The sequence below is a fragment of the Protomyctophum bolini genome (assembly GCF_963924005.1).
Source record: "Protomyctophum bolini genome assembly, chromosome: 19".
Lineage (NCBI taxonomy): Eukaryota > Metazoa > Chordata > Actinopteri > Myctophiformes > Myctophidae > Protomyctophum > Protomyctophum bolini.
Genome location: NC_137880.1, coordinates 19162961 through 19175794, shown reverse-complemented (window position 1 = coordinate 19175794; position 12834 = coordinate 19162961). Strand labels below are relative to the sequence as shown.

The window sequence follows — 12834 nt, the reverse complement described above, 5'->3', positions numbered from 1 at the left end:
TTAACATGGATCCATCCGGGTATACATTATACAGTCCACACTTCATGCCTCATGTTCACCGTTTGATCAGAATTGCAAATGCAGGTAAATTGAACATCCGACCCTCCTTTCCTCCAGGGATTCTATAATTCTCCGTTGGCTCCCAGGAAGAACTACAACATCTACCTGCAGGCTGTTAGCAGCACAGAGAGGGTAAATATGAATTATTATGCATGTGCAGTGCATTTATACATTGAACACACTAACGCTACAGAAGCCGCTTAGATGTTAGTACACAGTGAAATCCTCAGCGTTCTCTCTCTCTCTCTCTCTCTCTCTCTCTCTCTCTCTCTCTCTCTCTCTCTCTGAATGTTCTAGACAGATGCTAGGTTCGATGTTTTCCTTGTATCCTAGTTTCTTTGAAACAAAACAGTTTTCTCTTTGCACTTTACTTATGTAAACATTTATCCTGTCGTTTGTTGACTAGTGTTCATGCCATTTAATCTGATTTCGTACCTGTAATTCGCACTGGTTTGCGTTTTTCTAAATGCCTTAATTGTAAATTGTCTTTTTCAACCCAGGAAACGAAGACACAGTGTATCAGGCTGGCTACTAAAGGTGAGGAAATAATATCCCTCAGTCAGGTCTGAATCAATCAATGTTTTCGCCACAAATGCGGAGTCGCAATGAAACTGTGAAGATTCTTAAAAACAGCTTCCTTTCCGAAGAATTCTGTTCTACAAAAAAGTTTGACACACCTTTCATGTCCCTGTGTTTTATTTTATCTTTTATTATTGTTACCCCGGGTTACCCTGGCTTATTTTATCTTATGTGACGACTGTCTAATCCTCTAATGAATGTGTGTTTTCCTGCTGTGACCCTGACGGCCGGTCATTAATCTGTGTTTTTTCCTGAAGCGCCCTGTCCTTAGAAAATCTGTCAGGAGTGATATCACAGATCGTTCAGAGACAACATTTTGAATATTCAGATCACCACTTCGTCTCTCCTTATGTGCGTGTGAATACAGTGAATACACGTGCACGCGTTAGTGTTTGTTACAGAGACAAATTAATTTCTGTATTATGCATGATAGAGATTGTATGTGTGTAAATGTGCAGTCTAGGGAGTGCGTGGGGCTGTCTAAATGTCATGTTTTTACTAGCTGCCATATGCTAGTAGATTATCAGGCTGACTCTAAGAGGTCGGAGTGTAATCCCTAGACAGCGCACACACACACACACACACACACACACACACACACACACACACACACACACACACACACACACACACACACACACACACACACACACAGAGAGAGTATAGTAGGGCTTTATACAGTAGAAATCAACGGATGAACTCGAGGGCACCACCAAGATGCTCTCATTGGAAACATTATCCTTTTGACCATTTGGCTGTTAATACACACAGGATGGTTAGAGATATAACCGCAGAATTGTGAACAGGTTACGGTCCATTTATAATAATATCCATGGTATTTTGTCTGATTTGGCCTAATGCAGAATTAAAACAGAATCGCTTATGAGTAAAACTAAGCATTGCTATATTTGGATGTTGATTTTTTGTTTGTATCAACTGTCAACCTTGTATGGCAGTTGGTAGTAAATGGTGCATGGTTTTATGTTCACACTGTGTGTCTTGAGAGGAAACAGTGGCACCAGAGGACACCGTGGCATAGTTGTACATGGGTTTTGGATTTCCCATCTAATCACAGCCTTAAGATTCACTGGAAGCTTGTGGTTATTGGAGCAGGTGGGTACTTACTGTAGCTATAGCCAGTCTGTGTGTTTTTCTAGCCCCAGGGAGATGTTGGGATGTTGGCCTGAGTGAGGCTTCGGGACATGTTCTGCCTTGACGGAAGCTAACAGAGCCTGGAGGAGGTTTCCTCTAATCGAAGTGGAGGATGCATTAATGGATGGAGGGTCAGCCGGGGTCAGCCCTGTCTTTGGTGCCGGTAGTGGGTTAAGCGCTTGGTGGTCTTATTAGGTCATTTGCATCGTAGAGCCTTTGCAAATGCCTCAGGGAGTGTCTGTGTGTTTGTACTGACCTGGATAATTTTTAATAGACATTAAGGGCTGCTCCAGTCATTAACCACATGAACCCTGGCGTCCCTATTCTGGGCTTGTCATAATATAAGGCAAACATTCGGCCAAAATAGCAGATCAGCAAACAAATCTTGTAGCTATTTTCGGGCAATATATTTGATATATATATTAAAAAAAAGAGTGGTAAAGCCCCCTGGGAGACCCTGGTCATTGAAATATAATATACTTTATAGTATAATATAATTATAGTAGGCTATAATATACTATAATATAGTATAATAGTATAATGATATATATTAAGTATACGGTAATATACTTCAAGGATTGGGTTGTATGTGGAGATTAGGCTGCTCTGGTGTTTTCTTTTGTTTCATTTTGTTTTGTTTTGTCATCTCTATGTGAAGCCAAACATTTCCCTTGTCTCAGAGCAGTATAATAACTTTGTGCAACTGGAACAACAATGATAATAGTATGTCTAGCTTTTGCACATATGATTTCCGTCTATGCGGTGCGCATGGGCCAAATATATACCTCTACCCTATAATATTACCCAAGCTCTCTAAAACTAGACTTCCACACCACCGTGTGATAATAATCTTTAATGAATAATAATAACACATTTGGTTTCCCCACTTATTTGATCGGCTTTAGAGTAGGGTGAAATGTGGATTCTCCTAAATGGAATGGCAGTGGATTTTGACGGGCAAAGATGTCTGGGAGACTTGGAATAGGATTAGTGTGGCCCATACATGCCAGGACGTCAGGATAGCCTTGCACTGCTTTTACGTAATGAAGTATGGAGGCTTTAGTCTGAAGCACCAGCACTGTGTCAGTGCTGCTTTGGAACGGCTTTAAATCTCAAAATATCAAGACGGAGATGTAGAGAGATTGCGATTATCTTGTATTTAGCATTAGAGACAGATTATTATTTTGATAGATGTGTTGCATCATGAGTGGTTGTGTATTTGTGTGTTGGATTATGATAATACGTTCTGATGTTGTTGGTGTTGCACAGACTGAACTCTTCTTGCTCTTATGAGATTAGATCAGTGAGGAGAGTTTAGGGCCGTGAAAACAGATGCCCTCTGTGTCATACATCACACGCAGTAAAATGATCAGTGTCGATTTATCCATTGTAAGTCTAGAGTGTACAAATGGAACCAAACGGACCTTTAATACCCATTTGGTTCTATTTGTACACAGGGTGTTATTGTGTAAGGTGCACATACTGTACAGTAGAACTCCCTGAACCTTTGCCAGGATGACTCCTGCCTCTGTACTGTATATTTTCTGTTGTCGTGCTAGCTAAGCGCATTTTTAGACAAGCTACTTTTAAGTTATGGATAGGATCAACCCCTTTCATTTACAAGCCGTTATTAGTCTGCTGTGGCTCAAATGGCTATAGATTTTCTTTCACCAGAGAATTTAACATCGAGTTAAACCTCAGTGTTCTGTGCTGTTATTTATTCAACCATAGCATGCGCAGCTGATTGGATATTTATGTCAAACTTACTGGTATACCGTGAGGTTTGCATAATCAGCCTGACAAAACGCAAAACAAGTTTAGAAGAGGATTTGTTTTTACAGGAGCTGTGTCAGAGCAGAGATAACTTGACCGTCCATTTACTGATCATTACCTGTAATTTGATGCCTTTAGAGAACATCCAGACCATAACCCATTGAGACCTGAGACCAGGTTCTAGAAATGTCTTCTAAATCCTTATCTAAAATCAAAGTTTTCTGAAAAACCTATGTTTCTATATCAGTGGTGCCAAACATTATATGTAATTGGCCACCGATCCCCATCTGAAGATAATGTTCCAGGGACCCTCCAGAAGCAAATATTTGAGTTAAAAACGTTTGCCGTGAAAGAATATAATATTAAGACTCACACGTTTTCCCGATTCTTCAAAAATAGCAGATCTACAAGCTCGTAGCATGGCATTTGGTGCCGCACTATGAGCTTATATAGCTGCTATTTTTCTAAAACTAAAGTATAAAATGATGGTTAAAGTGGTTAAAAGCTGAAGCGACACAGATGCGCTCCGAGTTTCATGTCCGCCATCACGCAGGCGGTGGGTGTGAATCCGCCACGGTGCCTCATGCTTGGCCATGCTCGTGGTGGGAGGGAGAGACTGACGGTGAGGGCAATCTGTCGCTGCACCAGTTACTCCCACGGGTTAGACAGGGCGCCTGTCAGCAGAGGGATCATGTTGGACTTGGGAGGAGTACTGTAGGGTGTTCCCTCGCCCACGCTATGTCCTCCTGGTGAAACCCCTCACTGGCAGGTGAACCAGTAGCCGGAAAAAAGCACTGACAAGATAACACGCACACACACACATGCACGCACGCATGCACACACGCGATCCGTGGCGCACGCACACACATGTACGTACACACACACACACATGTGTAGGGAATTCAGGAATTGGCATATTGAAAAATAATTAGCTACTACTAAAAGTCTCCAAAACACCAACATAATTCTGGAGGCGATAAAGTGGCATGCCATGCTGGTGGGAGCTTACATTGTAAATGCCTGTTGGATAACGACAAAGGCCATGTTGGCCTAATGATAATGTGTGCCGGTGCCATGTTTCCAGACAGTCCAATGGAGGCGTGTGTGGAGGAATGAATCCTCCAGGGGTGTGAGTGTCTGGGAGCTTTAGGGCTGGTTGAGTAGGGTGAGCGCTCCCGGGGAGAAGCTGCTGAGGTAGAGTTGTTCTTAAATGGACCGGGACCGTCTCCCAGGAGGAGAGAGGGCTTTCTGAAACAGATGGCTGCCTGGGCGGGCAGGGACAATGGCGGTCTTCCCTGGCCCTTTCTTCACCCTGGTCCCATGCAGCTCCTTGACAGAGGGCAAGCTGACAGCCAATGACCCAGTCAGCAGTGCAGATAATGTTCCATACTGTATACTGCACTACAGCTTGTCCTTGGAGCAAGAGGCAGTAAAGAAAAACCACACTGTGGTGGGGGGCAGAATATGAGGAGGCTTTTTTTAGTGTGACTATTTTTTTATTTCATTTACCGGTATTACGATGTAACGTTGAACTTCTGCTGCAGGAAGAACGCCCCCTGTTGGGCCTTCTTGATTATGCAGATGATGTTACGGACGGTTCATTGGATGTTGCCAGTAAACTTCAAACTACTGCACAGTCTGGTTCATACTGTATACAGCCCTTACGCACATCAATTAGCATGCGGCTCTGTTAAATGCACATAGACTCAGGGATTGGATTAATGGCACGGTCAAGTACCAGGGACATATTATTTTCTTTTTGAGTGCACACTCCTGCTTTTAGCAGGTGAGCTTTAACACTGACTGTAGTATGCTATACTGATACCTAAGTGCACGGCGTTTTTCTTCTGTTTCCAATGTTCAGCTCTCAGGAAAAAAAGAGAAAGTAATACAATGACGGTATAGATTACAAGTGACAAACGACACTTTACACAATTACCTTGCACATTTCCCCGATTTTCACACACTCTGCATGAGTACGATTTTGACATCCTGCTGAGACACCACTTATCTGTGATTTGTTGTAGCAATTTTCAACTGAAGCCCCTTTAAATAACCTCCCAATGCTTATCGCCCATGTAGCTTTGATATTAACGGTTTAGGCCTACTGAAGAGTGAACATTGAAAGAATGATAACGCTGGATTTGTAGGAATATTTTATTTCCACTCGTGGGCACTTTATCTCCCAGCCAAACCGAGCGCATACAAAATACTGCTGCCAAGTGGCTGCAGATAGTGAGTGATTACGACTGTGGCAGTAAGCAAAATCGCAGGACCCATGACATTTTTAATACGTTTTTCTTTTCTGGATGGCACTAACTTTGCCACAGATATGTATTTATCTGCCGGGCTCAAATTAATTTCTATTGTCATCTATGAGGCTATTCTTCAAATGACAATAATGACTCGGTTTTTTTTTTACCAATACCAGGTGCTACAGAGGAGCCAGAGGTCATTCCAGACCCTGCCAAGCAGACTGACCGGGTGGTGAAGATCGCTGGCATCAGTGCTGGAGTACTGGTCTTTATATTGCTGGTGTTGGTAGCCATCCTGCTGGTTAAAAAGAGGTGAGTGATTGATTGCCTGTGCTTAGTAAAAAGCTTTTAATGCCTGCTGACTGCCAACGCATTCATACACAACAAATGCACAAAAAAAATCACATGCGCAACCAAAGACATGTTCTTGTTGTGTTGTTCACTGCTGTAGTACTGTAGTTTCACCATCCATCCACCATAAAGTTGATCTCCCTTCAGAACATACATATTCACGTCCTATAGTTTTTATTTATTTTCATGTTGAAGTCACAACATAGCAAAAGCTGTTAATGTATTGAATGACCAAAATTAGATACATTTGGTTTTGTTTTTACTTTCTTCTGTATAAGATCTGACCAGTTGCAATCTGGTGATGTGCTCACTAACAGTAGCACATTGGAATTTATCTGGGCAAAATACTTTTGTGATGACATACACAGATCTTTTAGATGGATGAACCAACACAAGCGTTCTGACGAGTCACATCATTTGCTTTACATCTGGCGAGGCAGGCTTCACATGCTGGAGTTTGCCTTGGTACTGTATTGTGAACTCACGTAACATTGATGTTTTACACTGGCACAGGGCTCCACCATGTGGCCACTTACCACACCTACAATGTGTCTGACACAGTCACACGTTCTTCCACCATACAATGTCAAAATCCATAAGGATCTGAGTTAAATTAACATTCAGGATTTTACAGAGGAGCTGTATTTATTCCAGAACACAGGGTATTTCCACTTCACTACAACGTTTCACAGATAATTCCCGTACTCTCCGTGGCATTCAGCTTTGAGGAGATCAGAAGCCGTGTTTCAGACAGCCGTAGCTGAGGTTGAGAGGCCATCTGGGAATCGGACGGTAGCCCGTTTGACCCAATATGTTCAACTGTCCCTAAGAGCTCTGCCCTCTGAGACCATAAAATACTCCTTCACCTGTGTCACAGTCAGTGGTACTCCCTTTCACCTGTGCCACAGTCAATGGTACTCCCTTTCACCTGTGCCACAGTCAATGGTACTCACTTTCACCTGTGTCACAGTCAATGGCCGGTCTAGTGTTCACCTGTGTCACAGTCAATGGCCGGTCTAGTGTTCATATTAAACTAGACGGAAGTTGGGAAGGTAAATAGTTGGATTTAATCAAATATGTAGTTGAAGTCATTCTTCTGAGTTCTGACCATCACAGTTTTTTGTAAATATTAGATATGGTAAACAGGCTTTGTGAACCTTCTCCAGGTCTAGCCTAACCCTCCAGTTTAAACCCATTTAAACCCTATATATTTTGTTGACTCCTAGGTCCCTCTATAGAAAATCAACAAGCTCCAGATACGATTTGAGTTTATAGGTCTGTTATTTTTGCTCACCCCCAGAATAGGGGCGCTACGCTAGGTAGGGTACATGTGGTTAAAATCCAGGTCTAACCCTTCAGTGAAACAACATTTAATGGCTTCAAACTAAAACTAAATAACAATAGCTCCATAATGCAGCTTTCTTCTCTTTTAAACCGGTGTCACAGTGACTCTACACACAATGGCAGTCTACACACAATGGCACACACACACACACACACACACACACACACACACACACTGTGTGTGTGTGTGTGTGTGTGTGTGTGTGTGTGTGTGTGTGTGTGTGTGTGTGTGTGTGTGTGTGTGCGTGTGCGCATGTGCGTGTGCGCTGTTGGCAACTCTGTGATGATAATGAATAGGGCCATTGTTCCTCCCTACGCGACCTTTCAATTAGACCGTGGTGATCAGAGCCAGGTTCTCTCATTAGAAAGACTGTAATTATGAATTCATTGCCCCCTGAGTCACACACCAGCATGTGTCATCCACTTGTCTCATCATGGAGAAATCTTTTGTTCGCTGTGATTGACAGCTGACACCCCATAACCACATGAACTCCAGCTTCTCTAGACTCATACTCGGTATGCCATAGTAGGAAAATAATCAGGAAAGAAATAGCCAAACATTCGGCAAAAGCAAACCTCTACAAGCGTAACGTGTGACGAACCAATTGTGCATTGAACCTTTGATTGTGCAACATTTCCATTACGCATACTGTAGCTGCGAATGGGAAAACCAGACACTTATCCAACTATTCTCGGTTGATGAATTTGTGGCGACGCTGTAGGAGGTTTCAGCAGGACAGTGATGACAAGAACATCACCGGAAGGGGGTCAGAGCAAGCACCTAAGACCGCCGTCTCCCAATTACAGCCACTCACGGTCAATCTCAGTCAATTACATCTAATTACAGTCCCATTAAGTAGTGACGGCAGCGACCTGCGGTCACAAGGCTACTGTCACGTACTGCCTGCTTCCTTCCTGACCCCACACACCTCTACATTTTATGTCAGCTCTTATGGTGAATTCTAACAATGGAACATGCCTGTTTCTCACTGTGACAATATGTACCACTTCATTTTAACGTCTGCTAACGGGAAAGCACTCCCATTTTTAATTATATTATGATGGCTCTCTTTCTTTTGTCATAGTTAAGTGAACAGCAGTGACAGAATCCATTTTGGCTTTTTTCCACTCGTGGCTCTGCTGTCAAACGGATCATTTAAGCCAGCGCGTGACACTTATCAAGTATATAGAATTGAAAATGTTTCTAGAGTAAATACTGGCATGATTGGCGTCTCTCCATTTATCTCTCAGACATTTCTAATTGCGTCTACCAATTTTAGTTTTCATAATGTAAGAGTTCAGATGACCTGGTCATCTCAGTTCAGGCGCGCGCATGATTCTTAAAGGTATAACGTGCCAAAGGAATTGTTGCAAGCTTAGGTTGGCACATGAACAGATATTTTGTTTTACCTGTTTACATGATTGCAATTGCAGTTTTTTATTGCTTACTAGTTTGTACCTACCTCTGCATCTCCTGTTCCCAGGCTGGAAACAGAAGCTACTGTAGAACGACATCTAGGCCTACGCTAAAATACAATGTTACTCTGATCTAATCTGTAACGTGTACAAGATGGCATTCTCAGCATGGAATCAGAAGTCGCATACGTATATAGAGAGGCAGTTTGTTGGTTGTCAACATCCAGTTAGATCTTCTGATCAGATCACATTTTTTCGACGTTTGTGGACGTCCAAGGCACCCAACATGTGCTCCTCAAAGTCAAATGGAGGCTGATTTATGACAAGATAATAACCGTTGTTTTACTTATGATAACTGCATCGAGTCACAAAATATAATGTCTGCATGTACAGAAGCAGAAAATGTGATTAATTAAGGGTTTGATTTAGTTCATGTTTGTATGTTATATGTTGAATACCATATTTAGGTTGGCAAAATGAACTTTTATTTAATAGGGTTTTTGTTTGTTTCTTTTTTTTTATGCATAGATTGAGTTTTAACAGCACAATTTCCATTGTGAATTTAGCTCTCACAATGGATTTACATTTACCACTGAGCATTTGGGGAAAATATCTGAAGTTTCAATATTACATTGAAATCATGTGCACACATCATGACTTAGTTTTATTTACTGTGAAATGTTCTGGGGAGATCAATCTTCATTTTCATTGAACTTGTACAACTTTAGACAACAATACTGCATCTTTAAAATGGTGGGACATGATGACATCACAGTGACATCATGCTTGTTTTACAGGAGGTGAGCTGCATGCTGTCTTAATGAGACAGCTTTGTGTCTCTTGACACAGAATCTTTACCGGCTAATAGGGATGATGACACACGATTGGCTAATCGTGACTAAATCTCAAAATTGGGCCTTCCAGTTAAAAGGCAGCTTTAAATGCATGGATGTTTTCAAAAGATCAAAGAAAATTAAAGAAAGTAATAATGAAAGGCTTGCATGTTTTAAGTTAATATAATGAAAGCTTTTTTGTATTTTACTAATACTAATCATCATAGTTGTATATATGTATATGTATTCATATACGTATTACTTTATTAAACTAATATATTATATGAGTTGAAATGGCCAATACTATTATTAATAATATCATAATATTAATTATTAATGATAACAACCCCCTGCATGAAAGTCAAATTGTAGCCATGGAAATCAATCAGGATTATTATTTATTATTTCTGTTGCTGCTGTTGCTGGTCGGGACAGGACGAGGCCTGTCCCAATTTGCATATTCATGACCCTTGTGTCTCATTCTTTGCCTTCTGATTGGCTCACAACCCCAGGAGGACCTACTATTCATACTCTTATTACCTGTAAGTAAACAATCAACAATCAGCTCACCCGGCTGCTGTTATCTTATTGGGCGAATTAGTGGCTAGTTGTTTTCTTTTTTCTTTTCTTTCTTTTTTTTTAAAGATGCAGTATACTTTTTTCAAGACAAACACATTTTCAACTGATCAACCAACCAACCTGCCAAAGCCATCCTCATTGACACCTAGCCAGGGCTGGGGTTAATTCACTTTCATTTCAAAACCCTTTAGGATTCCTTTCTTTAAATGTGCATCGCAAGGCGTTTCTTATTGAAATATCGACATACGTTTGTGCCATGTCATGTTATCCAACCTGTTAAGGAGGAACACTTACCATTGAGTGCTAAATCGTTAAAAGGGAGGAAAAACAAACAAATAAAAAAAGAAAAATAAAGAACGTCAGTGTCTCTGTAAACTGCTCAATGTTTGAATTGAAAGTGAATGGACAACAGTCCTGGTGTTCTCTACATGCTCCAAAGTTGCTCCTCTGATGTAGTGAGAGAGGCCGATACTAGGCCAGAGCTGGCCGTATAGGGAGCCACAGCAGGCAGACACGGCCCCCAACAGGCCACAGTGGGAATAACCGGCCTGAGAGTGTTATCATTTGAAAAAAGAATGCTGCACTTGTGATCTGTAGCTCTTTGTGTGCATGTAGTCATGTGATCATCCATCCGCCCATCAACTCACAGGTACCATGGCGACTTTGGTACACATGCTCTGTGTCTCTTTCCTATTGGTGGATCTGGTTCCTGTATGGGGGGCTTCAGGTGTTGTTGGGATAGTTGGTTTAGATCACAGCCACAGGTTCTCAACGTTGGCTTCAGGGACCACCAGTGGTCCTAATGGACCCTTTATGGACCACCAGCGACCACAATAGGTGAAATGATGTAGATCGGTACCCCCAATCTACACTGTAAAATCCACAGTGTTAATATAATTCTGACACTGTACTAATGGAACCAAATGGACCCGCTGGGGTCCAAACAGAGCCCCTGGTGGTACCCGAACCCGACGTTGAGAAACTGCGATTCTTCTGTGGGGGTCTACCCAGGTCTCTGTTCAGCTACATGTACCTTTTCAGTAGATGAAGCTGTGTTTCTACCGAGTGTGTGTGTGTGTGTGTGTGTGTGTGTGTGTGTGTGTGTGTGTGTGTGTGTGTGTGTGTGTGTGTGTGTGTGTGTGTGTGTGTGTGTGTGTGTGTGTGTGTGTGTGTGTGCGTACATGCATGTGCGTGTGTGTGTGGTCTTAAAGGTGAAGATGGTGTGTTTGGGGGTCAAGAGGTAAAACAAAACAAAACCATAGCATGCTCTTGTCTGTTGGGACACAATCAGAGCCGTATATTAGATCAGTTTTTGCAACTATCTTAAACAGAAGGGCTGTCTACAAATCCTCAGTGAAATCACACCGTATGATGATGTCCATCTGTGACCATTTTGCATCCCTATTAGTAAACATTTGGGTAAAGCTTAATGTCAATACAATAGCAATATTTTTTTGGTGCAAATGTAGTATGCAATACATGAAGTATTAATTTGATAGGGGGGGGGGGGGGGGGGGGGGGGGGAGAAAGGTAAGATTATAATTCATAGATCCACCGGCAGTTTAGTTTAGATAAATCTTTGGGATGCCAAATGCCACAGGGGCAAGCAGCTCCTTTTGAGCAGGTGTGGTGATCATTCACTGTTAAGGATGTTGACCTAACTGATGTATATGTATGGCTCTGGATTCAGCTACAGTTCCTGCATGGCCTGTCATGCTTGAGGTTTGAAGTCCTCTAGATGTCTCTCCTGGGAACTTCCTGACTGCTCATTCTCAAAGTGTTTATCATGACGCTACTCAAAAGGAGACAATGACCTTTTGAGTTTTTTAGGCTTCTTTTTCTACAAGAGGTCTTGGTCACACTGTGGATGAAAAAAGGGTCTTCATTGACTGCACTTGCTCGCATTGGTAGCATTCTTGAAGTACAGTAGAATGCTTACGTTAATAAAGCAACACTTTGGTAGGAATTTCACTTTTTCTTTTCTTAAAAAAACAACAAAACACAAGAAAAATATGTGTACTAAAAACATGAATTTGAGACCTGTTTCATCATTGTGCATTGTAACTCAATGGAGAGATTAGCCGAACAGAGCAACTGTTGAAGATATCTCACCAATATTTGAAGTGACATCATAGCAAGTTAAATGCACAACCGAAACCTCTACCAAAGTGTAATTTTGCTTTAAGCTGGTAGCTAACTTATCCTTCATAAGATTATTTTCCACAGTTTGACTACTGCCTCTGAGGAGAAATGATTGACTATATTATAAAATAATTGAAATGTCTAATATCACCAGGTATCCCACAGTAGATACCCTTCTCCTCCCAAACAATATATGAGTGATGTCATAATCTTGGGCCCTATAACACCTCTCATACATCGGTAACACCTGTATGCTGCTACAGTTGAGAAATGGTTCTGTTTAGTCAACTGCCGATCAAAAGTGAGTCCCCTAATATAATAGCTTTCTGTTTTCTCTGGGTTGTTCCCAG

General features: G+C 41.7%; 1 protein-coding gene across 7 annotated transcripts in view; it reads left to right on the top strand.

The window, feature by feature from the left end:
* Nucleotides 1-12834, top strand: part of ptprk (protein tyrosine phosphatase receptor type K) — a 126703-nt gene that overhangs the window by 87843 nt on the left and 26026 nt on the right. For 4 of the 7 annotated variants that reach the window (XM_080790762.1, XM_080790759.1, XM_080790761.1 and 1 more), the window contains exons 17-20: nucleotides 118-192; nucleotides 561-597; nucleotides 5996-6131; nucleotides 10276-10305. In XM_080790762.1, the coding sequence (XP_080646888.1) occupies nucleotides 118-192; nucleotides 561-597; nucleotides 5996-6131; nucleotides 10276-10305 (278 nt within the window). The remainder of the gene's footprint in view (nucleotides 1-117; nucleotides 193-560; nucleotides 598-5995; nucleotides 6132-10275; nucleotides 10306-12834) is intronic. The other 3 variants (XM_080790763.1, XM_080790760.1, XM_080790758.1) reach the window with 1 other exon arrangement.